The sequence below is a fragment of the Coenobita brevimanus genome, chromosome 72, assembly GCF_032717465.1.
Source record: "Coenobita brevimanus isolate Jiangsu-jjx chromosome 72, ASM3271746v2, whole genome shotgun sequence".
Taxonomy (NCBI): domain Eukaryota; kingdom Metazoa; phylum Arthropoda; class Malacostraca; order Decapoda; family Coenobitidae; genus Coenobita; species Coenobita brevimanus.
This window is the reverse complement of record NC_137025.1, coordinates 3,646,836-3,671,668: the sequence shown is the minus strand read 5'-3', so window position 1 is coordinate 3,671,668 and position 24,833 is coordinate 3,646,836. Positions and strand designations below refer to the sequence as shown.

General features: G+C 41.8%; 1 protein-coding gene across 1 annotated transcript in view; it reads right to left on the bottom strand.

Annotated features, from left to right (window-relative positions):
- Positions 1 to 15,655: 15,655 nt before the first annotated feature.
- The window catches only part of LOC145407021 (uncharacterized), a 77,220-nt gene continuing 68,042 nt past the window's right edge, over positions 15,656 to 24,833 (bottom strand). The window contains exons 11-14 of the mRNA XM_080278037.1: positions 23,748 to 23,855; positions 22,485 to 22,733; positions 21,381 to 21,423; positions 15,656 to 17,603 (exon numbers count right to left, since the gene is read on the bottom strand). Coding sequence (XP_080134163.1) covers positions 16,891 to 17,603; positions 21,381 to 21,423; positions 22,485 to 22,733; positions 23,748 to 23,855 — 1,113 coding nt within the window. The 3' untranslated portion in view covers positions 15,656 to 16,890. The remainder of the gene's footprint in view (positions 17,604 to 21,380; positions 21,424 to 22,484; positions 22,734 to 23,747; positions 23,856 to 24,833) is intronic.

Sequence of the window (24,833 nt, the reverse complement as noted above, 5' to 3'; positions counted from 1 at the left end):
CCCCTGTTTCACTAGCTACCTACGCATCTCCCTTTGCTGACCTTTTCAGTGTAACACTAACATGGACAGCAGACCAGCATACTCTCCCAAACACTTTAACTATCTCATACACTACACCACCTGCGCTTCACATATCACACAATGTACTCCACTACGTCAAAGGGGTTGACGCCAGCAAGGGCATGTGGCTGAAAAACTTTGCCGCCGCTATCTGTATCTAGTGGCGGACCTTTTGAGGGGAGGCGTGACAAGGGCTCCGCTACCATAGCTCATGGCTCTGGGGTGAGAAGGCTCAAACCTGTGCTTGAGGGTACAGGGCATTGCGGTTCCCAGGCTGCCGCTTCCGCCCAACAGAGAGGGGTCCAAACCTGGAAGTAGTGCCCCAGGAGGCTGCTCTATCAATGGGTGTATAATGGTGGTACAGTTACATTGCCAAGGTGCACTTGGAGGGCGTCCCTGGCAGCTGTCCTGGCAGGGTGCCCCGTGGCCACTACCACAGCCACTGGTCAAGGCTGGTGAGCTAGGGGTCCCAGATCCATTGCCTGGGCCTGGGACTGTGCAGTGGGTAGGGCCTATGGCATATCTCTCCCCTTCTTATTTTACTGATTATGACCAAGTTAAAGATGTAATTCAAAGCAACTCTGAGGACATTAAATCACCCAGGGTGATCAGAGTGCCTTTGTGGAATGTGGGAAGTTTGAGGAGTAGAATGGTGGAAGTGGTTGAGGTGATGAGCAGGAGGTGGGTGGATGTGGGATGTGTGCAAGAAGTCCAGTATAGAGGTGGATCAGCCAGAAAGATTGCTGGGATGGATTGTTGCTATAAAGCTGTTTTGGTTGGGTGGGATAAATGGATAAAGGGGTGTGGGTGCATTGGTTAGGGAGAAATGGATGGAATATGTCATGAATGTTATGAAAGTAAGTGATTGGATAATAGTAGTGAAAACTTTGTTCGGTGGGATGGTGTTTGCAATTGTATCAGCATATGCTCCACGGGCAGGCCTGAATGAAGTAGAGAAGGAAACATTTTGGGATGACTTAATATGTGTAGTAAGTGGTATTGGGGATGATGAGATTGTAGTATTTAGGGGGATTTAATGGTCATGTAGGTGAAGCAGCTCAAGGATATGAAGGAATACATGATGGATGTGCATATGGTACAAGAAATGAGGAAGGGGAAAGGATACCGGAGTTTGGGAAGGCAATGAACATGATTGTGTGTAACACACATTTTAGGAAAAGAGAGAGTAGGTTGAATACGTGTGAGTCTGGGGGAAATAGCAGCCAGACAGATTATTTCCTGGTCAAGAGGGCTGACACGTTAGTGAGAGATGTTATTGGGAGCGAGAGGTGTGTCCAGCAACGCGTTACTGATATGGGACATGGAGCTTACGCTGAGGGTGATGAAAAAGAGGACCTATGCACCTAGAAGGAAAATGTGGAAGTTGAAAAACCAAGCAGTAAGGGATGCCTTCTACAGCAAGATGAGGAGAGTGGTGGCTCAACGAGATGTGGACGGAAGTGTTAATGAACACTACAGGGCCCTCAAGACCAACCTCTTGAGAGTCACCGATTTGGTATGTGGATGGACAGAGGCCCACAAAGACATAAAGTGACTTGGTGGTTGGATGAGGGTGTAGAAGCTCCAGTTAAGAGAAAAGAATGCTTTTCCGGGAATGGAAGAAGGGTGGTAACAAAGAGGAATACTTGGCTGCCAAGCGTAGGTCTAGAAAAGAGGGCGAAGTCTAAGTCACAGACTTTTACTTGATAACCTAAATTGTGTGGAAGGGAATATGATTTTTAAGATTGTAAATCACATGACGAGGGAGAACAGAGATATCATATGTGAGCAGTGTGTGAAGAATGATGAAGGAAGGGTTGTGGTGAACAGTGGGGATATTAAAGACGCATGGAGAGAGCATTACAGCCGGTTGTTGAATAAGGAGTTTAACTGGGACAGGGAAGGTTTGGAGCCAGTAGATCCGGTGTTTGGCCCTTGGCCTTTGATTGGTGCTGCTACTGTGAGCGGGGCAATGGGCAGGATGCAGGTGGGGAAGGCAGCAGGTATGTCTGGGTTGACTGCTGAAGTGTTGAAAACCTCAGGAGATATTACCGACTTGATAAATACGATTATAGATGAGTGATTGGCTGAAGAGTGTTATCGTAAATGTGTACAAGGGGAAGGGTGATGCCCTTGAAAGAGGAAATTATAGAAGCATATAGCTTTTAGACCAGATAATGAAGAGTTCTAGAAGGTATGATTAGAGTGAATATTGATGAGATGCAGTTTGGGTTTATGCCAGGCAGAGGGACCACTGATGCATGTTCGACAGCTTCAGTAAAACTATACTGTATATGAAAGAAAAGGGAACTGCACTTTATTTTTGTTGCTTTGGAGAAGGCCTATGACATAGTCCCTGGAGAGATGATTAGGTGGGCAATGAAAAAGCTTGGGATAGAAGAGTGGCTGGTTAGGGTCGTTATGGCCATGTACTGTATGTGGGTGCTCACACCCAGGTACGGTGAATGGAGATTTGAGTGATGAGTTTCCCGTGAATGTTGGTGTGCATCATGGGTCAGTCTTCAGTCCCTCGCTGTTTATCATGGTACCTGAAGCCTTCTCACGTGCCTTCAGAAATGGACTCCCGTGGAGGATACTGTATGCTGATGATTTGGTGTTGGTTGCACAGAATGAGAGGGAAGCAGAGGAAAGATTTAAGAAGCAGAGAGATGGTATGGGGCACAAGGACTTAAGAGTAATTGCAGATAAAACAAAGGTGATGGTATTTAGGGCTGGGGGTGGTACTATCAAAGAAGAGGGAGAGCGGCCACGTGCGATTTGTCACAAAGGCGTGGGAAGTAATTCCATCTTTTGTAGTGTTTGTGATATGTGGGTGCATAAGAGATGTTGTGGTATCAGAGATAGACTGAGAGATAATGCTGATTTCATGTGTGCGGCTGCCAGGCGTAAAAGGATTGAACTTGCTGGTGAGTCTCTTGAGTATGTAGGAGAGTTTTGTTATTTGGGAGAATTGTTATGTGCTGGAGGTGGAGCAGGAGGCCAGGAGCTATTTCTGTGGCTAGAGTGAGGTGTGACTAGAAGAAGTTCAGGGAGCTGTTGTCTCTCCTGACACTGAGAGCTCTCTCCCTCCGTGCTAAGGGATCTTTGTATGCGGCATGTGTTAGGAGTGTATTGCGCTATGGTACTGAGACCTGGGCAGTAAAGGAAGAGGATATTCGCAGGCTCAAATGTACAGAAATGACAATGATTAGCCTGGAGGGGTTAGGTTTATGATGGAAGAGTTGAGGTAAAATGGGGCTGGAGTGTGTTGGTGTTGTGAGGAGGAGAAGTAGACTGAGATGGTTTGGGCATGTGGAGAGGATGGGGGATGATAATCGAGTGCCAAAAGTAAGAAGTGTTATGTCGGGGGAAGGGTAGTGAGAGGCAGACCGAAAAAGACCTGGGACGAGGTCACTGTGACCTCAGGGTTAAGGGACTAAACAGGGAAGCTGCCAGAGATCGGGCAGCATTGAAGAGCCGCCATTATGTAACCAAGGCCAACGCATTCAATCACGTTTAAGCCTTCAAAAACGAAAAAGAAACGAAAACAGATGTAAGCAAACCATACTGTACAGGTATTGGAGAATACAGTCCTGTCTTCCCATCCCATCCTAAATTTTTATATATAACAACCAACTTGCAAACCACCTCACAGCTTTTTTTTATATAATAATCCAATTTCATAACTTTATATACGGTCAAAGTCTTTTAATCCAGAATGCAGGGGACATTGGGAGTTCTGGATTATCGAAAATTCCGGACTGGTGGACAGGCCCTCTGAAGAGCCCCCTATACACCCGCCAAACATTCATAAAATAAATAAAATTCCTGTAATACGATTCTTCTTTTCAACTTACCCATTAAGTGTAGTGCAGTTGTAGGTGTGTTGCAGGTGTATTACAGGTAAATCCAAAGCATCAGTAGTGTAGTAATCCAAGTAATCCTAGGGTTGTGAAAGCCATCACGAGTCATAATACGCGAGAATTCCGTGAAAAATCCGGGAGTAAACCACACTGGGAGAGGTACAATGGTAGACTACAAACAAAGCTACATCCAGAACTACCCACCTCATTTACAGCACATGTGAATACCTCTCCACCTCACATTCATACAAACTAATACCAATCCAGCCACAGTACAAACTTATACCAAGCCAGCCACACTCAAACACTAAACACTAATACATTTCCAGCCAAACAGCCCCACAAAATAATCCTTTTCCAACACCTACATCCACATACAGTACACTAACACCTCTCCAGTCACACAACCACACAATAAATTTCAGCCCACCCCCCAGCACACGCATTAGTACCTCTCTCTCTCTCTCTCTCTCTCTCTCACACACACACACACACACACACACACACATTCTCCCAGATGAGAAACACAAACACCATTCCACAGCAATCTATATACCCCCTTGCCCACCCACATACACATCCATCCTCACACACACACAAGCACACACACACATCGACTCCCCCAATAACCATACATCATCTCCCCACTAATCCATCCGACACACACCCAACAACATTACTCTCCCCCCTCACACACACACACACAATCCTACACCCATGGATGTAGGAAAGAGGCCTACATCCGCCTAACTCACATACCCCCCCCCAAACACACACCTATATACTCACTCAAATATCCATCGATCTACCCTCACTGTTAATCACACATATAGTCAACCACCTCCACCCACACCCATATCCAACCACTCACACCGCCACATTCATTCCCACACCCACCTACACATCCTTCCATACACCCTACCCGTCCACCCACCCACCCACACCCACATACACAACCACCCCAACACACATCGACCCCGACCCACCAAAACACACATCCATCCTCCCACCCACCAGAACACAAACCCACACACACTCTCTCTCTCTCACACACACACACACATCTAACGATATCCTCTAGCCATCTAAACACAATCGCCCACCCATTCACACAAAACTACACCCCCCAACACATATCAACTCACACACACACACACACACACACATTTACCCATCCACCCCCCCCACCCACACATGACACCCCAACACTCTCACAAACACCCCCCCTCCACACACACACGACACCCCAACTCACACAAACACCCACAACCACACACACAGTACTAAGAGGAAACTACTCATCATGGAAAGAAGTGACTAGTGGAGTACCACAGGGTTCAGTGCTGGCACCAATCATGTTTTTAGTGTATATAAATGATATAAACAGTAACACTGGAAATAAGAGCTATCTGAATATGTTTGCAGATGATGCAAAAATACAAAGGAGAATTACTAACACAGACTCTAGTAAAGAGCTACAAGAAGAATTAAATAAACGTCATGAATGGAGTAGTAAATGGCAAATGGAATTCAATGTGGACAAGTGTCATGTAATCAAGTTTGGTAAAAGTGGAAAAAGACCTGATTGGGATTATAAGTTAGGAAATAAAACCCTATACACATCAGAAAGAGAGAAAGACCTAGGTGTGATCATCAATAACAGACTATCTCCGGCTGACCACATCAGTGAGAAGGTACGGAACATGTATACACTGCTTGCAAATATGAGAATAGCATTCACATACATAAATGAAGACATGCTAAGAAGGATAATAACATCATTCATTAGACCAACCCTGGAATATGAATCAGTAGTCTGGAGTCCTCATCTCAAAAAGCACATAGACAAGATTGAAAAAGCTCAAAGGGCCGTTACAAGATGGATACCAAGCTTAAGGGACCTAAGCTACGAAGAAAGACTAAATAAACTGAATCTACCAACACTACAGGAGAGAAGGAAGAGAGGTGACATGATAATGCTATATAAGTGCATATCAGGGAAGGAGAAAATAGACATAAATGATTACTTAACACATGGAGAAGCATCAGCAAGAGGACACTGCAAAAAACTGCATAAGAAGAGAGGTGATAAAGACGTAAGGAAATTCAGTTTCCCAAACAGAGCAATTGATCAATGGAATGCACTACCGAATGAAATAGTGTGTGCCAAAACAATTCACAAATTAAAGGATATGTACGATAAATATGGTTTAAGACACGGGACCGTACGAGCTTGACTCATTCCTGTAAAGATACAATTAGGTAAGAACAATTAGGTAAGGTAAGAACACATCTACCGATACCCCCTACCCACCCCCACACAATCACTCACCAATCCATACATACAACCAAACCCCTAATGCAACCACCAACCTCCCAACACACCTGTCTACCCATTCACCCACACACCCCACACGGACACACACAAAAAAACACACCCATTCAAGGCCAAGTCAATGGAGGGGAAATGTCTATGGTGGAAACTAGTTCCACTTGGGAAACAGGATGGGAAAAACAGCTTCATGAGGAAAACGAGGGGTATGGGAGAAATAGGTCCAAGGGGCAAAATATCTACATGGGGAGATGTCAATGGTAAAAAAAAAAAAAAAGTCCATGGAGAAAAAAATGCTACATGGGGAGATGTCAATGGTAAAAAAAAAAAAAAAAGTCCATGGAGAAAAAAATGCTACATGGGGAGATGTCAATGGTAAAAAAAAAAAAAGTCCATGGAGAAAAAAATGCAAGGTAAAAAATAGGTCGAAGGGGAAAGTAGGTCCAGGGCAGAAAATAGGAAGGAGGAAAATATGTACAAGGGGAAAATGTCCGTGGGGAAAAAAAGTACATCCATGGGGGAAAAACAGCTCCATGAGGGAAGACAGATTCAAGGCAGAAAATACATCCAAGAAGGAAAATTCGTCCTGGCATGAACACATCTCTGGAGATGGGGGGAAGAGATAGGTGGGGGACTGGCACCTAGGGAGTGTAGCTCGAGACGGATTTCTGTGCTGGCAGTAAATAATCTAAAATGATTGTTAATATGCAGGGATGAGTTCAGAAAAAGGAGATGTAACAAGCACAGAAATAAAGACTATTTGGATTAGGAGGAAATTCACTGTTCTATACCTATTACTACATTCCACCAGCTACATACGTTTTATGAGTACAATGTGGAATGTAGTACTATAATGGGTACAGACCCCTGAATCTCCTCCCATCTCAAATGTTCTCTCGTTTCTGTACTTTTTCATCAATAAATGTTAACAATTCCAAAAGAAAACCCTTGCTTTTTAAACAAGTTAATATAACTATCACATTCATAGATACAGGGGAGAATTTTTTGAGTTAAACTGTTATTCTCAGAGTAGCTACACTTACTAAATTATCGACGTTTAAGAATGCTTTCCCTCTTAATATAAATACAAGGTCAGGGCTTCGAGGAGAAACGAGTACTGAGTGAGGGCGATCAGCTTAATGGATGTAAATGATTTGGCAAAGAGGGTGAAAACAACTAAAACACCTGGTTTCAACATTCACTAACACTAAGCCACCACCAAGGAGGCGGAAGGCTGGAGAGTTGGAGTACTCAGCTGGACCTTAGTTCTCACAGTGCACACACCTCACCTTGATGACTTACGAATACAGCGATTCCAGTGACTATCCAACATTGTTGTACGGCTGAACTATCATATTTCCAAGTTCTGTTATTCCATACATTTGCTGTAAGTTATGACACGGCACGGACTCAAGATCGCGCAAGTGCCGGGGCTTGCATCATTTGGGTAATGCAAACTGTGATCGTTCTCTACCACATCGTAAGTACTGGTTCCATTAATGCTGTATCTATTGTTGGTCATTAATATTTCAGCAATTAAGGGTTCCAGTACGTGGAGTACCGTTACGATGTAATGGACAAGAAAACAGACTGTAAGTATATTTTTCTTAAGGTGCACTCGTACATCAGTAATAGTCAGAACTTCATACAATGTAGTTTGGCATATTACAGTTCCATTATTTCGGGTAATAAGATGGGTAGTATCTCTATTTCCTTATGCAGGGTACAATAATTTATCCACTCTATAGTTCCCTCGTTCGGTGGTTAGTCAGCATTTCACTAGATCGCATTCCTTCATCTGGATTTTACAGTCCGCTCACACAAATTCCACGTAAGGGTGGTCCAAAGAATATTTGTTTTTAGATATTATTAATTCCTGTCTGTGCAATAATCATGTATATCGATGGATTTCTCAGACTTGGCTCCTCACGTGTAGTTTTCCACACCAGGAAAGGAGAGCCAAAGGTGGTGGTGAACACTGAAATCTCCAAGAATGGAGATATCAGAGAACGGAGATACTGATAGGATGTGTTCCATCTTAGAAGTAAGTCGAAGAATTTTTCATGGTCAGTAGAATTAGGGGATAACAGCACAGATATATTTAGCCAGAGAATGACAGGGAAGCCGAAGCCAGAAAGTAAAGAATTCAGAAGAATCAAGTACAGGAACACCAGCAAGATAATGTCGCTGCGTATATAATCAACAGCCACATTTGGCTTTGAAATGAGTATAAAGTAGGAGGATACAAAAAAGGGTTTGCTATCAGTCGCCTCAGACAGCTGAGTCTCAGTTAGGAAGAGAAGGTGAGGTTTAAAGGAGGAGAGATGGTCCTCAACAGAAAGTTGGAGGTAAGGCCGCGAACGCTGCAGAAATGAAGAGAGTCAGACAGTGGTTCCAGGCATCTCGCTGGGCCGCCACCAGGAGAGGGGCGGATGGTGGGGGCTTGATGGTCCCTGGTTATTAGATGCCATTTACTTTAACGACCCTGATTTTATCCCTCTGAAGCTTACTTCAAATTGCTCTGTGGCTCTATATCCTTTCCATATCACTTCGTGACAGGTATCATATTATTAATCTCGTGTTAAAATGCAACAATCATGATGAGATGGCAATTTTAGGGGAAGTTAGAGTAAAACGGTTATAGCACCTCTTGACAGACTCGTATACGCTCACATACTACATTTACAGCTGCCTCAAACACCCACACACAACTCTTAAGTCACACATCCACATTTGACAATCTCTCTCGGCCATACACCAGTACCAACACCGTACATAGTACATACTCATACTGCAACAGCCACACATCCACACCCACTGATACCTCTCCAACCACACGTTCCCACTCGTTCTGATAAATCTCGTTACATATCCACACCCACTCTAATACCTTTCTAGCCACACATCCCCACCCACTCTTAATGTTTCCAATCTCATATCCACACCCACTCTAATAAATCTACAGTCATAAACCCATACCTAGTCTAACACCTCGCCAGCCACAAACCCACACACACTGAAATGCCTCTCTAGCCACAAACCCACACATTCTAACTCCCCAGCCACACACGCACACCCACACGATCTCAAACCACACACCCACTCTTAATACTTCTCCAGACACACCCACACCCACAATACGGTAATAACCTCTCCACCCCCTCTCACACAAACTATTCTCTCTCAAACCCCACATTCTCACAGACTTGCACCTTCTAACACCTACCTACCAATGACACCAGCACGGTCAGCATCCCTAGTAAAAATTAGTATGTTGTACGTTATAACAGACAAGAAGAGACTATCTTCACAGACCTGCCGCAAAACTATTGCGGCCACTTTTTAAAAGTGCATCAACTGATCACCTGCTACAACAGCTGATATGTCAGATCAACTCTAAATTTCAGCTAAGCAAATTCATATTTCATAAAGCAGCTAAAATGTCTCCTTATAGCCGAAATTGAAAATCACCCTGCTGTGAGCTGATGCGCCAGCTGACTTAACAGCAACATGTTAAATAAACTAAAAATTTCAAGCTGAGCAACTTTGTATTTCATTAAGAAAATCACTCAAAGCTCTCCAAATGTTGATGTTCGAACTTTGCTTAAATAAAAAAAAAAAAAAAAAAAATGGTAAACCACTCAAAGATCTGTCAGCTTCGCCGAATGTAAAAATAGAGAACTTTTATGACACTGTTGCATTCAAGAATTTTGTAACTTATATTATGCAATGAGTTTAGGTAGCAAAATCAGTTTGGTAATTTTTTTTTTCCATTTCACCAAACTCATGCTGGGAGAAACCGATAAGCCTACATTAAACTACCTATAATTGTTAATAAATTTTGTTCTATAAAATCTCTTGGAAACTAACCTTTATCGAGATTAATTAAACTTTTGTCTTTGCAAGGGTCGAACTGGCATTCTCCATTTTACTACGAATAAAAAAAAAAATCAAATAAAATGGCGAAAAATCATCAGAGATTCCGTGCTTTAGCATCAAACCAACCTAACACCACGTTACTCAGCGTTAACCTAAATAACTTTTGTTGGGAGGGATACGCGTTATCCGTAACAGAAGACATTAAAAAATAGGGAACTATACCCAAATTAATTTTATTGCTTTTCTTTCCTTTACAGGCGGCTTTACATTGAGTGACAAGCCAAATGGTTTCCTGTAAGCCAAGAAACCATTTACAACGCTGGGTGGTAACCATATCACCAAACCACACGTGCTCCCTACGTGTCAAGTGGGTTGGTGGAGGGTTAGTGCCCCTCCCTGTAAAACAAATAACTTTGAGTCAATGGCCACCCCGTACGGGATTATGGCGTCTGGCAACAGATAGATAGATAGATTTTTGTATTCCATTTCGGAGTGCCTGGATAAATTACTGTTCGTTAGGTTTGGTTAGACCGGGTTAGGTTAGGTTTGGTGTAAGGTTTGGTGGGTCCGGAGCTAATGTGGAATAAAAACGCGCAGATAATGCATAATTCTGATCAACTCTAGTCTGGTTATACTGAGGTGGGTTAGGTTTGAGATTAGGTTAGAATATACTGTTTTACCAGGCCCGATTAGTTTAGGTTAGGTAAATCTATGTTATGACTGTAAGGTTAGGCTAATACATCTGTAATAATGTTTCGACTGATTTGAGAACATTTTAGAAAGTATGCCATTATGCTTGTAAAACACGAGTGAATCGGAATGAACACAAAAACAAGAAAACAAAATCTGCAATATGCATTCATTTACCACCATAATTTTTTTTTTAATAATATAGAAAAGAATCTGAGGGATGAGGCAGTGAATCTGTAAAGTCTGCTGCTGTCTGAACTAATCCGAATGCTTACCATTCTGAGATGATTCTTGTAATTTAGGCCTATTGGATTTTCCCGGCATGTTTGCACAGGTAAAACTAAACCATCCGTTATTTCTCCTATAAATTTTCTCTGCGCAAATTTACGAGGTGGAAAATCTGAATAATACACAGAGGATGTCTCCGTGTACAGCTTCAACATAGAGGCAAATTACCTTATGTTTGATCAGTTATCAGTGAACTTCGAAAGACTTCAGTAGGCTTCACCATTCGGTATCAACGCATCTGCTGTTAAAAATGGTGAAACCCATGAATGTCGTCAATAAATTCGTATAGTAAATAAAGAACAAGTGCAATGTAACTTTACTTGATGCAGAAGTATCACGGCCACTTTTCTGAAGATCTTTTGCGAGCGACGGACAAATGGCCCCCATCGTTGCTTGGCCTTCCCTGATTGGGAAACAGACGTGTAGCTTAACTAAAATAAGCATCTCCTCTTGATAAATGACGGTGTGTGGCACTGTCCACAAGCATACAGTATAAACACTATACCTCTGAGAGTATATGCTGTACCAAAGTCGGGTAAATGAAGATCAAAACCCCTTGTTTTCACTTGCCTAAGAAAGGTAACACAATGTGCGGGGTTTCTAGCCGACTCTGCCAGATTGGGGGCAATTCCGCGATTGGCTCAACTTGGCGTCGTTCGGCTCAAGGGAGGAATAAAGAGCTGTGACGACATCTCTGTGTAACATCATTGTCTAATTACTTCTATGCCATTTTATGGCCCAGGTATAATCTGGCCTGGCCCACCGTAAACCTCGGTCATAATCTGTGCTAGCCAGAAATATACCTCCCAGAGCGAGATGACACCTCCTGCACAAATACTGTAAACAATGCCTTTCGAGCATTATGATCTTTTTCTTTCATTATCGTCTTGATTAGAAAAAGACAGACAGACAGACAGACAGTGGGAGGGAGGTGGGTGGGGGCTGTATATAATAATTATATAATATATAGATAGATAGATGGACTGATATAGATACCTGGTATATTTTTCCCTTGTGAAAGCTGCTACAGCATAACTTATTTAAGCTTATTTTAGTTTACTCACCTGGTTGGCTAACCCTTAATTCAATAATCAGTCTCAGCTCACCTGGTTGGCTAACCCTTAATTCAATAATCAGTCTCAGTAAAATGCGCTACAGCCCGAAACTGCTGGCACGTCAGAACTTATATAATTCTCAAAAACTCATAAGAATGGTAATTACCCTTGGTGGTTACCTTTGTTGACACGACGTCAAAGGGTTAAAAATGCAGTGAAAATATCCTGTTAGTGATTATCACGGTAGGGGGTCTTAATTATCAACTAACATAAAGCGAAACAACAACTCACCATTATAATATACGGTATGAGAATATGGCGTTTTGATCAGTACTCAGTATAAATATTCCAAGGCCCAAAATAAATATGCTGAGTACTTAGCTGTAGTGTTGATGGTAATAAGTGCAGAATGATGGATGATGCCTGGAGAATGTTTAAGGCACGTATATACTAGCTGGTGGCAAGGAGAGAACCATAAACTCTGGTAGCAGGCTGCAACCGGTCTGCTTCGAGCAGCTTCGTGCACGAACTTTACGAAGTAAATGAAACTTATCATTCCTTAATATATAACTAAATATGTTGTTTTCTTCATGACCAGATTTATCTCCAGTGATAAATAATATCTTACCCAAATTATTTACTACAATAATTTATTTACAAGAAATGTGCTGTCTTGGGCGGGAAACTCAAACCCGAAATCCACGACATACCCTGTTCTGTCTGTCTGTCTATCGCAGGCGCCTTAATCCCGTAAGGGGTGGCCACAAACAAACTGCCTCCATGTCGCCCTGTTCTCTGCCACTTCGCTGCCCTCCCCCAGTCTTACACCCCCCTTTCTCATATACCTCTCTACAGTACTCCATCCCTTCGACTCATTCCCGGTCTCTCCTTTCCTGTTTTCCTCCACCTCGCTCATACTTTTCCTAGCTAGTCTCTCACTCTACATCCTTTCCACATGGCCCACATACTTATATTCAAATAATTTGGTGCAATTATTCTTTTGTGGGTCCTTTCTAAAGCATTGTACATCAGGAAAACCAGTAATGTCCATGAATTTTGCCTGATTCTTTTGAGTATCCCTTGGATGTATAGGGTGTGTCACAGTATTTGGTCTTGCTAACGCATACATGTACTATTTGAGTTATGGTTCTACTGATGGTTGTCTGGGTAGAGCCTAAATCAACACCAACTTATTGCAAAGTTGATTTTATCCGATTTTGGTACCTTAGTTTCAATGCCACTTTCAGTTCTGCAGGATGTAGGGGTTGTTATGGCATATCTGATAGTGACCGTTACTAATAAATTCCTGCACGATTCAGTCTGTACCCTCTGATGAGTTCATGGTTATCATATATTTCAAGCACGTTTTTTTCATTCCTTGAAACCGCTCTGGCGCCTTTCTTGTTGTTCTGACACAATCGCTCGGAGTAGGTCGTATACATCTTAGAAGTCTGTTGTTCTCCTTGTGTTCTGCAGATTTACGGGTCCTCTTGATGGGAAATTTTATGCAACATTCTTACGGCATAGTACCACCTCTTAGTAAATTTAAAACCTGCATCTAGCTGTCAAGTTGTATGCATACCATCCCTGACAATGAGAACATGAATTATCTGTGATGCTATCTGTCCTGTCCTGGTATGTTCTGAGTGTTGGGGGGGTAGCCCCACAGTAGTCTTTTTAAGTGTACTCTGTTCTGTTTAGCTGGGTCTTTGATTTGTGTATGGATGATGGAGGACAGCCAAGGACCACATGTGACCCTAACAGTAGCCATGATTTTCTCACCTACATGGAGTACACATGGGTAATATTCTTTCACCTCTATTCTTAGAGGTAATGAAGCAACGGGATCAAAATAAATCACCAATAACTCTGTTGTTCTATTAAGAGTTCTACTTATAGTACCTTTTTCACCACTGCTTTAGTCTAAATTTTTAGTTCAACTGAAAGAAGCCCCCTAGTAGCTACAATTTTATTACAATACTGTCTTACAGATTTAGCAAAGGTTAAGCAAAGCCATTATACTGTATCCTTTCACGTTTATTTACTGTATAAAGACCCAGACCCTCCAGTAAGACCTGGTGTGCAGCTGCTGATCACCTCTGGTGGCAAGACACCCAGGCTCAGTACCCGACTACTGTACTAGAATGAAAATTATTCCATCACTTAAAATACTGTACTTCACATACTACTGTAGATGCCATTTTATATGACACCTAAAAAGAAAGCAAGAAAAAATAGCAGAATATTTCTTTCTTCTTGGTGACTGGCATACTTGAGGCTGAATTGCAGTGCTAGAATATGTCCAAGCATGAATATACACATCCCATCTGTATGGTTCACACAATATATACTCATTCACATAATTATTTCAGCCCCATGAATCGGCTAAATATATACCACAATTATTCGAGTCAAAAGGAATACTGTACTTTGAGACTGCTGTACATCACCTGGATATCTATGGCATTTCAAAACCATTACTTAATATAAATCACAATATCATCAACAGTCACACTGGTCAACTTATACAAAACTTTTATAAAATGTCACACTGGTCAAATTATACAAAACTTTTATAAAATGCTCTAAGTTCAATAAGAGCATAAACTCACTGTTTTACTTGCGTAATATGCTGCTGGTGTACATACTGAATTCTTTAAAAACATTTCTGGCCACTCAAAAACTGCGTTCTTAAATGTAGTTCTACGTTTGTAACCGTATCTCACATACTCTTGAGCAATGCCTGAGCAATCTAATTCAACACATCTGCTGAAATGGAGGGTGAGGTGGGGTGACCTTTATCAAAATTTTATGCAGGATACCAAGTCACTAGAAGTGTACAGTACAGCCTGCAATAAATACTTTCATTTGTCCCACATATACTGCATGATGTATGTAGTTCCAGCCTGAATTAGGATGTACAGTGTATGATGAGACTGCCTACCACAAATTGTATGAAGCTTATAAAATAACACAGACAGTGTATAAAAGTACAGACACTATTTGCCGTGTATGGAGAGTGTTTCACTGGTTCTCCAAAGTACTTCACTCTCCAAAGTACTTCACTATCAAATGCCAGTTCTTAATGCCATCACACATCAGAAAACTCTTGTCCTCTTCCACACCAGACCATACCTAAAACAGATATCATTAATTGCTGAATTACAAAAAAATATACGACAGTTGAAAAAAAAAAAAAAAAAAATATACAGTAACCCCTCATTATGTCATCATTTTTAAACTTTTTTTCATTAATCCATGGTAAATCAAGAAAGGATTTCCTATTACAGTTCCAGTGCTAGTAGTGATACCGTGCAACACATCCATGACCAGTATTCGTGCTGGATGCAAAGGATGGGCAGTCTCTCTTGCATATTTTTATAACCAGTATATTTCTGAATTTAGTGCCTTAACTTTCTCTTGTATGTTATCTACACATACCATAAAGATATTAACCCCTTCGTGCCCAGATGCGCATGACTGGTTAGTGGGTGGAGTATCTGTGAGCTTAGTGGGCTATACCAGACTCAGAAAACACTCCCAGACCTCAGTACCACCGAGTGAAAAGCACAACAAAAACACTGATATAACAGGACATAAACGTGTACTGGTATGTCATGGGCACACTCACTGGGCGCAGCACGGATGTAAATACATATGTCCTGGGCATCAAGAGGTCAAAGACAGAAATAACATAAGAGAATAATAAACAGAAAAAAGCAAAATAAATCCTTTAGGTTAAGGTACTAGGGAGCCTTCTTAGTCAACAAAAATACGGACTCAAATTATAGAAGGGACTGCATGTGGTTGTGCACCCAAGAGCAGCACCCCAGTCTCAACCTGAATCTGTCTTGCTGAACTGGATTTCTTATATCTGCACAGCAAACTATCCTAGAGGCCTTTCAAAGAACTTTTATTATAATTACTTTCCCCCCTCCCCCATTACTACAAGAGGTCCTTCCCAAGATTAATAAAATCATCCAATGGCACGAATAAAATACAGAAATCATCCCTTTACTGTAAGTTTCAAAAATATTTTGTTCTACAATAATAAGTGCAATAAAATACTGACATGACATTACAGAAACTCTTGGTTACAAAATATGCTTGGGAATGAACCAAAACCCTTAGGGAACATTGGATTAATCTTGTATGTTCCACTAAAAGCTCAGATAACCTCTCCCTGATGAGCCTCATGGATAACTATGTGCTTTATGAAACAAACATTATTAGAGCTACCATGCCTATGCTGCCCTGCTGCAAAGTAAGTAAAGTAGCACTTCATTTACCAGGAGACATTACCTAATTTTCCACCCACATCATCAAAGACAGCTACATTTGCCTTTCCCCCCCATGTACCTCCCATGTACAAGCAATTTACCCCTCCCTCTTTTTTTTTTTTTTTTTTTTTTTTTTACCTAAGCATCTTCTCTTACTCTGATCCTTTTTATTATCTAGTTCTCTCACTTTGGGTAAAGTTACTAAACTTTTTCTCATTCACTTCACTGATGATTAAGCAATTCTCTCACTTTGGGTAAAGTTACTAAACTTTTTCTCATTCACTTCACTGATGATTAAGCAATTAGTAAAATTTTTTTAACTTTCTAGTGCTGACACACTTGTTGAATGGAAGGCAAGGGGCAGCGTTAAAACACTGGTTCCCTTCAAAGTACTTCAAACACTGCAAGCCTGGGCAGCAGGACACTAACTTAGGACAAACTGATTAAGGTGGGGCAGAGGACTGAGGTGCTGCTGCAGTGTGAGGTGCTGGTGTGGGATGTGGGGTAGCCACACTGCCAGGGGCTGAGCCTTGAACAGGAGCCACAGCAGGGCCAAAGCTATGAGCTGGAGTCTGCGCAGGAGCATAGCTTGGGGTCATAACAGGTGCTGGTGCAGTGCCAGTGGTAGGGGTGGTGGCAGCAGGGTCTGGGGTTGGGGTTGGAGGGAGAACCATCTGTGGGGTGCCACCCAAAACTGGCACCATAAGTGGGACTGGTGGGTGGTGGGGAGCAGTGCTGCCAGAGGTCACACCAGGAGTACCTGTAGCTGGGGAGGCTAAACTACCACCAGACGGGCTGGGCCCACTTGGCTGCCCCAGTCCACCCACATGGCCTCCCGACAAATGTGGGAAGTGTGCAGTCTGGGAAGGGACACTAACACTGCTGGAGGTAGGAGTGGCAGGGTTAGGGGAATACTCCTGAGGAGAAGATACAGGGGTTGGCTGGGAAGGGAGGGATGGGATGCTGCTAGCTGGGGTGGAGGTGGGGGCAGGGGTAGTGGGGCCATTAACAGCAGGGGAAGTTGTGGTTGTGGTGGTGATGGTGGAAGTAGTGGCATCTGGGGAGGTGGCTGGGGTGGTGGTGGCAGAGTTGGCAGCTGCAGGTGTGGCAGCAGCAGCAGTTGTGGCAGGGACAGCAGGCGTGACACTGGCTGAGGCTAAGCAGGGGGACAACACACAGCACCACAGCCATGCAAGAAACAAACAAAATGTCAAAATAAAGTCAGTACAAAGGTAGTGTACTAATGCTAGGGCACAACACAGGACACAGCAGGACACCTCTGCATAATTCAGTCCTAACATACGTCACATTTCTTAGGAGGACAATATGATTTTGAATTACCATGACTTAGGAGAACTTGGTACACCTGATGAGACGCTACTTTCCTGTGCACAATCCAGCTAGTCAGCACTGATTTTCTCGTAACATCAGCAACTTGTAACATCATGATGACATACAGTTGAATTTCCCCTGCTCAAATGCAAAAACTCCTTGAATTCAAGATCTAATCTCAAGCCAACAAAGCTTCCACAGTTTGCTGAAGTAAGTGATTATATGTTAACCTTTAATCTTTGCTTTTTCATAAGTCTGACTCAAAGCAAAAACTAAAGTTAATGCCTGGAGGCCCAGCAATCCTACATGCAACAGATGGTACCACAAACTACAAGTCACGGCTTGGGCACTAATACCACACCATCAACAATAAACAGCTAAAGAGGCAATCTCATTCAGGACTGGTGAGACGGTACCAGTAGGGTTATTTTTTATAACATTTTGGTAAATGTTTTGTAAAATCAGTTAAGACTGCTTTAATAAAACTAGTCACCAAACTGTCCCCTAACCCAGCTGGGTAATGACTCTGCAACCTCACAATCAGCAGTCCACGTCTTTACCATTTGACTATCACCACCACCTTCTTACTTACAACATCCTCTGACAGGAACATAATAAGTCTATAACAGTCACTCCAATTATGATCCAGTTCTACTCTGGAATGCAGCAAGAAACCAGCAATACTACATAGGATCTATCTATCTATTCATTACTGTGTCCACTTGTATTCACCACATTATAACTACATTTCAGGAAACAGACAGTAAGGTTTTTCAGAACAAAAACACATTCCAAGAATTTGCAACTACCTGTACTGTATTCAATACTTCACCTTCACCATCCTGACTTTTTCTTCACCTAAGGATAGGGTACATTATTCAACTCAAGAGGGTGCCTAAGAGAAGAGTGAATCCACACCTGAACTGCGTACTCTGATTTCCAACGAATCTGCACCATAACTTTTTCCATTCCTACACATATGTTATTTCATTTATAAAGGTTTTAACAAGCTTACATGCATTTCACCTAATGGCAGCCCTCCACGCTGCTCAATCTCTTGACAGTCACCCTATACAGTCCTTTATCCCTGAGGTCACAGTGCATGACCTCATCTCAGGTCTTTTTCTGTCTACCTCTCACAACCCTATCCCTAACATTAACATTTCTCACTTTCTGCACCCAGCTGTCATCCCCAACCTCTCCATAATCTGAAATTATCTCTATCTACCTCTCCTCATCACAACACCAATACACTCCAGTCCCATCCTACCTCTTAAATCCTCCATTATAAACCTAGCCTCCCCAGGCCTCACATTCATGGATGCACTGCACACCACCTAATCACTGTCATTTCTGTATGTGTGAGCCTGCAAATATCCTTTTCCTTTAATGCCCAGGTCTCACTACCATACACCATTACACTCCTAGCACAGGCTGCATACAAAGATCCCTTAGCACAGAGGGAGAGCCCTGTCACTGTCAGGAGAGACAACAGCCCCCTGAACTTCTTCCAACCACTCCTCATTCTAGCCCCATCTCCAGCACATGTCTCCGAAATATTAAAACTCTAAACTCCATCTAGGCATTTATGTGATAACTTTGTCCCCAGCCCACTGACCTCAAATCAATCTGCACAAAAATCTAATACATTCTTTCCATACCCACAAACAATGTCTGTGCTCATTTTCCTCCAAATCACATTGGGTATGTATGGAGTAATGCTGCACCCTGAACTTTGACACAAACTTTCACCTTTGACTCAGGATCAATCTGCACCAAATCAAATAACTTCTTTCCAGACTCATAAACAATTTACAGTAAACTCTCGATATAACAAACCCTTTTATAGCGAACTTCAGATATAATGACCCACCATTTCCAGAGCAAACTTACACCAGATATAGCGACCAAAGGTCGCTATATCTGGTGGAAGTTCGCTCCCTGACATGGTAAGTGTACTGTAAGAGTACTACATTACAGGCATTGTATTTATATGTACAACTTCATACAGGATGGTATTTACTTTACATGTACTGTATAACTATATAAACCACTGAATTCTCCATATGTAACTTCATAGAGTAATTTGTGGTTGTGCACGTACTGTAGGACCAAACGACTCCATGGATACAGCGACCTTGGGTCGGTAATCTCTCGGTTAATAACGACCATCGCATATAGTGAACTTTCAGATATAACGACCTACCCTCCCCCCAATTGGTTCGTTATATTGAGGGTCTACTGTATGTGCTAATTCTGAATAATGCATTACAAGATATTATAATCCATACGTGGATTAGTACGCACTCATATACTCACTTTGAAGCACATCACTCAAGGTTTATTATGTATATATGCCCTTAGATATCTAAAAATCCCACTTGGAAATGGGGGTGGGGGGATGGACAACTTGGTGCATTAGGAACACAATAATGGTATATTTGTACTCCATGAGTGGTAGGTGGGGGCATTCACCATCCACTCACTTCATGTGGTTCTGCTTTGGGAGTCTGCCCTTTCCTCTCTTCCTTCCTGTTGTCTTTCTTCCCTTCATTCTTTCATCTTTCTTCTGCCTACGGGTGACTTTACACCCTCTCTTGTCTTTCTTTCCCTCATTCTTTCCTCCTCCTTCTGCCTATGGATGACTCTACGCTGAGTGACATGACATTTTCCATATCCTTAACTAATCTATGTGTTAACACTGATACATACATTCATACAAACGCAGAAAATGACCCAATCAAAACAGCTACACCTTCAGCATCACTAAGTACACTGTAAATTAGATGAATATACTGTCTGACATCAAAGAATGTTTGGCTTGAGAAGTTCAACTGTATTTATCAGTTATAATAATGCTTTGTTGTAGGCTATGTATTGCAACACCTTAACTCCCCATACAGTATTATATGTCATGGCTGTCACCAGATAACTGATAAAAGCATATCACACAAGCACTTATTACTGACTGGAAAATGCTCAAGTTGATGCAACACATGAGCATCAAAACATCCTCCATATCCTGGAATTTCTTACACCAAACTACAAAGTGAGGTATGTTTGGAATGAGGACCAAGACTCATTGGCCACATGGATGAAGGGCACACAGGGTACTAGTAAACTGTACAATGCACTCAGTAGTTCCACAGGAACCATGTGCCTACTTTGTTCTTCCTTGACATAAATAAAAGCAAACTATTGCAGAAACAATATAAAAATATAGGCTTGCACCATGCATGACAGGCAGTGCATATTAAAAACATACAAACAAAATATATGAACTACATAACTGAACTGTTGCCCTTATACAGGGCACACATACTCCCAGCAGCCACATCAAATTTATGGTAAAGCTCTGACCAACACTAGCAATTAATACCACATACTGTAATAGTACCACTGGGAGGACAGCTCAAGATATGGAGAGAGATGAACAAGAAGGCAGTAGCAATGAAAAGGAAAAAACTGAATTGAGAGCCACTTGAATAAGAAAATAAGGGAACTGAAAGCAAAAGTTGCAATAAGTGTGTGAAAGTAAGTGTAGCACAAAGGTAAATGTGTAGTAAAGTGAGAGGTTAAGATGGGAGGTTGGATGCCTCACCTTCTCCCTTGCTCTCAGTGTCACCCCCAGACTCACTGCTGTCCTGTGGAACAAAGACCAAAGTATTACTCACCAGTTCACAGCCAGATACCAACTATTCCACAACAACTGCAGTACACTACTAACAGGTAAACTTTAAAACAAAGTCACTCAAAGGCTACAACTAACTTACAAATCTGACACTTGGCTTCACTAAATATCTACTCAAGAGATTTTGTGCTTTAGATGGACATGTTGCAGGATGGTCAAAAAATTCATTTACCCCTTAGGTTAAATCACGTTGCAAGCATGGAGGAATACACAGTTACTCATCCTCTGGACAGATGAGACTTCAATGTCATATTTGAGTGTGAACTGTTATGTGTATTAATCATACTGAAATTTGCAATGCACTATTCTGTTGTATGGATCACTTTTCAAGGATTAAACAAGCCACTGAAGCCAGCTTGTATGTATGAAGCTTCCAACAGAAAACTGTCCACTGACTTCTATCTATCTATCTATTGCCAGATGCCATAATCACGTAAAGGGTGGCCATTGACTTTGAGTTATTTGTTTTACAGGGAGGGGCACTAACCCTCCACCAACCCACTTGTTGACACGTAGGATTTGGTTATATAGTTACCGTCCAGCATTGTAAATGGTCCACTGACTTGTATTTTCAAATCATTATTCCTTTAACCTAATATATATCATCAAACTTTTCAGTTTAATATTCAAAACACGTAAAAAATCATAAAGAAACGCCAGTTTCACACAAATATGGATATAAAATCCATCATTTTTTTTTAACACTCAGTCTAAAATAACTCCAGACTTCACAAACTTTTCTGTGATGAACTTAATACATCAGTTCTTTAATTCAAAGGATGGGTGGTTAAGAGGATGAAATAGACAGACCTCACATGTTTGGATTGTGTTAAACCTTAATGTCATTAGTGTGCATGTGTCATACTAGGCACCATGGCAAATGTGGTAAGGTGTCATACTGGGAAGATGTAGTTAGGTATGGCATTACACAGATGTGATATAATGTGGCACTAAGCAGATGTGGTTAAGTATGGCACTAGGCAGATGTGCTAATGTGTGGGAAGTATGACAGACCTGGGGTGGTGCTGGAGATGGAGCATCAACCAGGGTAGCAGTGTTCTGCGGAGCTGGCCCTGCTGCCTCCCCACCCTCCTCCCTGGGTGTGGTAGCAACAGTGGCAGCCTGGGGGGAAGAAGTGGAGGGAGGGCGTGGTGGTAGACCCTGAGCGGACCGCTGCCGCTCCTCAGCCTCACGACGCAGCACCTCCCTCTGACGCTCAACCATGGCAAGGAATGATGCATGGTCCAGTTTCGGTGCCATTGCCTGAACCATATGGCGCAATATATCACACATTTTGCATAGCAAATGACAACATTAACAAAAAAAAATTGACTCTATTGGATATGTTTATGTGAAGCTACAGAATGTGGAGAAAGTTTTGGAATATCAGATAGCCAGGATTCTGGAGGCTTGAATGATGAGTGAATGGAAGTGTGGCCCACTGAACTGGGCAAACTTGAGCTGTCTGGATGTTGTTACTCCTCACCCTGCCCTAGGGTGGGAAAGAAGGTTTGGATGATGATGATGATGATGATGATGATGAAGATGATGATGATGAAGATGATGATGATGAAGATGATCAATGGTCACAAAAAATTAATAAAAATTTATTCAACAACGGTATGAACTGGAGCTGCAAAATTTTAAAAACAAAAATCTGATCTTTTATTACCTGACACGAAACAATAAACTTATAACATGTATATTATGTACAGGCATGTTCAACCAACTCTCATTAAAAAAAGTTTCCATCATAATTATAAAAAGAGGTCTTACAGGAATGACAGATTTAGTGGGATTACAAATATGATAAAGTGAAATGTGAACCACTGTGTACTAACAGAACTTAAGTGCAATACTGTGCAAAAGCCCGAATGACTGTTAATGATGAAGCGAGTTTGTTTGCCTAGATCTGCATATGAACTAATGGTGGTGTGCATAGGAAAGCTGTTGAGTACAAGTGTCCATGCATATATGTAAGAGTGGCCTTTAGTGAATGTCTTTAAAACAACAGCTGTTACAACAGTACTTGTCCCACAAAAAGTATATGGTCATGTGTCAGTTTAAGAATATTTTATTAAATCATGACGAACAGGAATTATTAGATTATTTGAGAAACTACAAATCTGTATGTGTATGAATATACACACAAACATGCAATGCATGAACTGCACCAAGTCCAGAAATAATAATAATACTTTTTGTTCTATAGGCTATGCAGGTATGTAATTCACCAAACCAATATATGATTAGAAACACAAGTGTGCTATATACTACCTTGACTTTCTTCAGTTCTGCCTGAAAACTGTCGCCAGCTTCGACAAACTTCCGCTTCTTTGCCTCAAATTTCTCCTCTATCTGCTGCAACTCAGTCTCAAGTTTTTTCTGGGGCAAAAATAAAAATGGTGTCAAAAATGTGCCTTCTACCTTAGTGCACTCCTAAATCATCAACCCTTACAGTCTGAGGATGTCTTATTTTACATGAGTGAACTGTCCCAAAATGCTAAAGCCTGGAGGTGATTCTGTCATGGCCATCCCATCTCCACAGGTTCCAAGGAGGGAGCAAAGTGTCAGAGATGATAATCTTGCTGCCTATGAATAATTTTCATAATCTTAAAAATGACCTTGTCATAAAGAGACAGATGGTTATATCTAATCACTCCATTTCACAAAGTTTCTCCTAAACTGAGAGAAATAGTATGAAAATGGCAGACATAAGAGGTACCACTCTAGTGAAGGAGTTAACGATTCTGGTGAACAAATGCACTAAAGTATCGGTGTGTAATTCATTCAGGCTAAAATTGGAATTACCGTACTTCACTTGAGACATTTCCCAGCAGGGTTTTAAATCAAAGGGATTTAAAACACCCGCCTTTCATGCAATATGGACATATGGATATTTTACTTTGGCTAACAACCAATAATTTTCCTGTGTGTGTGTGTGGGGGGGGGGGGGCCTGAGGCTTGGCTACTGTTAGCCCAAAACATTTAGGGGTATGAAACTGACCTATGCACCCTGTAGTACCTACATGACTGAAAAACCTGTGGCTGCTTCTTGGATTCAAACCATGGTGCTTAGGCCACAGCATGCTGACCCAAAAGCTCTACCAATCATGTGAACAGGAGTCTAATACCGTATTCCCTCAGAGAAATCCCAATAGTTAAAAGGCTGAAATACTACTCTGATTTAGCAATCAACTGCTATGGACACATGAGTTTCTTATTCAAGCTGATATAAGATATTAAACTGGGATATCCTAGCAGTGAATGGGACATAACCAATGGAGAGCTTCTGAAAAGCTCCATCCCGACAGAAGGCACTGCGGACTCTATTTTAACACATTCCTGTGCAGTTTAAAAAGC